Genomic DNA, 5,329 nt, shown 5'->3' with positions numbered 1-5,329 from the left:
CACACACACACACACTCTCACACACACAAAAAAAACAAACAAACAACAACAACAACAAAAACCCAAAAAAACCGGGGGGGGGGATATAACCACCACAATTTTTTTTTTGAAGTTCTTACAACAAGAAAATGGAGGGAACACACCTGGGTGGGAGGGGGGAGAGGGAGGAGGGAGGGAGTTTTCGGTGATGGGACACGATAATCAACTACATTGTATATTGACAAAATAAAAATAATAATAAAAAAAAAACAGAAACTGTGGTACAAGGGTTGAAGTTAGACTGCTATTAAATATACCCTGTTTTGTACATTTGACTTTAGGACAATTGTAAATATTTTACATAATTACAAAAGATAATGAAATTTTTAAAAATCTTTTCTTTTTATATTTTATTATATTTTATTTATTATTATTATTTTTTTTTCTTGTCCTTTTTGAGACCGGCCACACCGCACTCAGCCAGTGAGTGCACCGGCCATCCCTATATAGGATCCAAACCCGCGGCGGGAGCGCTGCTGCGCTTCCAGCGCCGCACTCTCCCGAGTGCTCCACGGGCTCGGCCCAAATCTTTTCTTTTTTAAAAAAGAAAGCAAAACAAAACAAAAACACTGAATATTGAGTTGGTAGAACAACCTCACAAAGAGAAACTATTTCAAGTAAATTTAAAGCACAATAACTTGACTGAAATCCCTAATGGAATAAATCCTACAGACCAAAACCAAAAACAACTGCAAAAAACTTAGATTTCTTTCAGTCATCATATTAATAATTATCAACATTGCTGGTATTATTATTTTTATACTGTTGTGTGGGTGTAGTTGTAAATGAATAATTAAGTATATTAATATGGCTGGGAATCAATGTCCTTTGAAACACAAAAGTTTTTAATTTTGATGAAGTCCACTTTATCTATTTTGTTTTCTTTTGTTGTAAGTGTTTTTGGTGTCATATCTAATAAATCAAGCCAAATCCAAAGTAATTAAGACTTATGTCTACATTTTCTTCTAAGGGTTTTATAGTTTTTACTCTTACATTGAGGTCTATAATCTATTTTGGGTCAATTTTTGTATATGGTGTGAGATAAGTGTCCAACCTCATTCTTTTGCATGTGATTATCCTATTGTCATGGCACTGTATGTTATAAAACTATTCTTTCCCCCCATTGAATGTTCTTGGTATACTAGTCAAAAATCAATTGACTATAGATATATAGATTTACTTCTGGATTCTCAATTCTATTCCATTAATCTATATGTCTATCTTTATGCTAGTACCACCCTGTTTTGATCACTTTGACTTTGTAGTAAATTTTGAAATTGGGAAATGTGAATCCTCCAACTTTCTTCTTCTTTTTAAAGATTGTTTTGGCTATACCGGGCCACTTGCATTTTTATATGAATTTCAGCAGCAGCTTCTCAATTACTGCCATCTTAACAATACTAAGTTTTCTAATCCACAAGCATGAGATATGCTTTCATTTATTTAGATCTTTAACTTCTTTCAATCATGTTGAATGTTTTGCACTTTTTTAAAAAAAACAAGCAAGCTGTTTTATTTTTATTGCAAAGAATTCTAACATAAATGCAGCATAACTGCTATAAAACTGCTAAATTTGCACAAAAGTCCCAATCCTTTCAGCAGTTCTAGGTTTAGAGTCAGGATTAACCTCACGCGCTTTCCCTGCATTAAACAAGTGAGTTCTGTACAACCTCTGGCCCCCAGTGGCATAATCTAAAAATTAGCTTTACAAGCTTACTTCAAAAAGTTCATGGAAATATTTATATTATCTTTCAATTCTATTTTTCCACAAACTTTTTGAAGTACTCCTGTATATTTAAAATTAGCTTTTTCTACTTTCCACACCACATTTAGGAACCTGCTGATAATTCAGTCCATTTTATAAAAATATAATAGTTCTGCTCAAAAATCCATTAACACCTATTCAAAGCAGACACAGAGACAGTGCCAAAGATTAGATTCATAAACTTAAGTTTGGAGATGTTCTGTTTCCCTTGAGTTGGAAGACACTTGGACCATATTAGATTTGAAAGCTTTATACTCCCTATCATCTAAGCAAATGAAGGGTAAAAGCCTTAAGACTAAAAAAGATTTATTTTCCTATTAAAAACAGGCAGTAAGGGCCGGCCCGGTGGCGCACTGGATAGTGCGCCGCTTGGGAAGCGCGGCGGCGCTCCCGCCCGAGGGTTCGGATCCCACATACAGACCGGTTCCCGCTCACTGGCTGAGCGAGGGGCGGGAGCAACACCGAGGGTTGCGATCCCGTTGCCGGTCCCCGGTCCGGTACGGGGGCAACGCTGAGGGTTGCGATCCGTTGCCGGATACGGAAAAAGACAAAAAGACAAAAAAAAAAAAAAACAGGCAGTAAGGGCCGGCCCGGTGGCGCACTGGATAGGGCGCCGCTTGGGAAGCGCGGCGGCGCTCCCGCCCGAGGGTTCGGATCCCACATACAGACCGGTTCCCGCTCACTGGCTGAGCGAGGGGCGGGAGCAACACCGAGGGTTGCGATCCCGTTGCCGGTCCCCGGTCCGGTACGGGGGCAACGCTGAGGGTTGCGATCCGTTGCCGGATACGGAAAAAGACAAAAAGACAAAAAAAAAAAAAAACAGGCAGTAAGGGCCGGCCCGGTGGCGCACTGGATAGGGCGCCGCTTGGGAAGCGCGGCGGCGCTCCCGCCCGAGGGTTCGGATCCCACATACAGACCGGTTCCCGCTCACTGGCTGAGCGAGGGGCGGGAGCAACACCGAGGGTTGCGATCCCGTTGCCGGTCCCCGGTCCGGTACGGGGGCAACGCTGAGGGTTGCGATCCGTTGCCGGATACGGAAAAAGACAAAAAGACAAAAAAAAAAAAAAAACAGGCAGTAAAATAAGATAGTTGTACACATTACAGTTGTCGCATGTTATCCCTGCTCCAAACACCTACAAATGCAGTAGTTTTTAAATGCCTGCTGACCCATGCCCAGGCCTCTGCAACAATCAGGTCTCTGGTGACTTGAAAAGCAGCAATGAGGGAACTCAGCTGAATCTCCTCATCGGTGTCAACAGAAAGATTGTACTCTGATGTCTATCATTTTGGTCAATAAATTATTTGAACTGAAAATGGAAAGTCAACTCTGTGCACAAACAAGTGTATCTCTGTCAGTTATCATCTAATGCCAACCCCTTCAGAGTTTTCAACTCCATGTTTCTGTAGGCTGTGGGAAATCTTCAACATCCAGTCCAGAATGTGGCAATGTCTGACTTGAACGAGTGCCCTGTGCAGGTGTAGACAGTCTCCTCTGTCACCTTCCCAAAGGCCATTTGGTGCTCGGCAAAATGTTTACAGCCCACTGGAAAAAGTTACAAGTGCTTTCATCCCTGTTGCTTAGCCCCCCACGGATTTGTCACCCCACTTCCCCTGTGTGACAGAGCCGCAAAGGATTACTCAAAGCCCAGAGGAAAGTGTAACACATCCCATTTTCACTTATATCAATTTTCTCTTCTACAACATGTTCCAGGTGGGGAACCATGAGTTCAGGAGTAAGGGGTTTAAATCAGGAACTCATACAGTGGGGTCACACGGTGGGGATGACTTTTGACAGTTACTGAAAAGGAAAAACCTGGTATTTTCAGTGAATTTCTCAATCACTCTCTTCAAAGTATTCTAGGCATCTTGAGTAATAGCATCAGACTCATCGAAGATTACTAGTTTAAAGCCTTTTTAAATATTGTCCTTGTGCTGGCAAAACTCAGGACTGGTCTCTAAATGATATATATTCCTCAGTTCTCTAATGCATTCAGCTTCAAGATCATAGAGCTTAATTCTTTTTCTTTGTAGAGCTGTTTAGCACAGCCTAGCATGGTCAATGTGTTTCCTGTCCCTGGAAGACCACAGAGAAGCAGGTGTGGCAGTTAGCCTTCAGTGACATATTTCTGAATGGTTCTCAAAATGTCCTGGTGACAAATAAGATCATTCAGTGTCTGTGGCCAGTATTTTTCAAACCTGGTCAGGTTCCTGATCTTGGCCGTGTGGGTGGCATTGGCTGCTGCTGCTTGAGCACCGAGGTCTCCATGGTGGGGAGACAAAGGTAACTGCTGAGGTATACATGTCCTTTAGGCACCTGCACAAATGACCAACCACAGCAATCTCATTTTGCTAAATTTTTTCCTAAGCATTTCATTCTTTTTTTTTCCCCTTATATAAAGATGACTGGTAAGGGGATCTTAACCCTTGACTTGGTTTGTCAGCACCACGCTCTCCCAAGTGAGCTAATCAGCTATCCCTATATAGGGATCCAAACCCGTAGCCTTGGTGTTATCAGCACCACACTCTCCCAGGTGAGACACGGGCCGGCCCTAGTATTTTACTCTTTTTGAAGCTATTTTAGTTGAAATTATTTTCTTAATTTCATTTTTGGATTTTTCATTGCTATTGTATAGAAATACAAATGATTTTGGTATACTGACCTTGTATCCTGCAACCTTTCTGAACTCGTTTATTACTTCTAATAGTTTTTTTAAGCGGACTCTTTAGGATTTTCTATATATAAAATCATGTCATTTGCAAAGAGAGATAGCTTTACTTTTTCCTTTCCAATTGAATGCCTTTTAATTTTTTTCTTGCCTCACAGCCCTACCTAGAGACTCCAGTACAATGCTGAATAAAAGTGGCAAGAGCAGACATACTTGTCATTTCCTGCTATTAGAGGGAAAGCAACCAGTCTTTTATCACTAGGTATGAGGTTTGCCATGGCTGTTTCATAGAAGTTCTCTATTAGGTTGAGGGAGTTTCCTTGTATTTCTAGCTTAACAAGGGTTTTTATCATAAAACAGTATTGGATTTTGTCAAATGCTTTTTGTGCATCTATTGAGATACATAATCAGGGTTTTTGTTTTTTATTCAATTAATGTGGTGTATTACATTTGTTAATTTTCTAATGTTAAACCAATCTTGTATTCCTGGAATAAATACTCCTTGGTCATGCTATATAATTCTTGATATATATTTCTGGATTTGGTTTGCTAATATTTTGCTGAGGATTTTTCTATCTATAGTCATAGAAAAGATTGGCCTATAGTTTTCTCTTCTTGTGATGTCTTTGTCCAGTTTTGGAATCAGGGTTATACAATAATGGCTTCATAGAATAAGTTGATAAGTGTTTCCCTTCTTTTCTATTTTTTAGAAGAGTTGGTAAAGAATTGGAATAAATTCTTTGGTAGAATTCGCTCGTGAAGCCATCTGGGCTTGGCCTTTGTGGACAGTTTTTTAAAATTACTAATTCAATCTCTTTACTTGTTATAGGTCTATTCAGATTATCTATTTCTTCTTGAA

General features: G+C 40.0%; 1 protein-coding gene across 1 annotated transcript in view; it reads right to left on the bottom strand.

The window, feature by feature from the left end:
• The window catches only part of BAG4 (BCL2-associated athanogene 4), a 19,467-nt gene extending 15,397 nt beyond the window's left edge, over positions 1-4,070 (bottom strand). Inside the window, 7 exon segments of the mRNA XM_008582817.1 lie at positions 2,972-3,162; positions 3,165-3,343; positions 3,345-3,375; positions 3,467-3,598; positions 3,601-3,720; positions 3,723-4,026; positions 4,029-4,070. Of these exon segments, the coding sequence (XP_008581039.1) occupies positions 2,972-3,162; positions 3,165-3,343; positions 3,345-3,375; positions 3,467-3,598; positions 3,601-3,720; positions 3,723-4,026; positions 4,029-4,070 (999 nt within the window).
• Between the last annotated feature and the right edge of the window lie 1,259 nt (positions 4,071-5,329).

This window comes from Galeopterus variegatus, unplaced genomic scaffold, assembly GCF_000696425.1.
Source record: "Galeopterus variegatus unplaced genomic scaffold, G_variegatus-3.0.2 Scaffold2727, whole genome shotgun sequence".
In the NCBI taxonomy this organism is placed as follows: domain Eukaryota; kingdom Metazoa; phylum Chordata; class Mammalia; order Dermoptera; family Cynocephalidae; genus Galeopterus; species Galeopterus variegatus.
The sequence above is the reverse complement of the archived record's forward strand: the minus strand, read 5'-3'. Positions and strand labels throughout refer to the sequence as shown.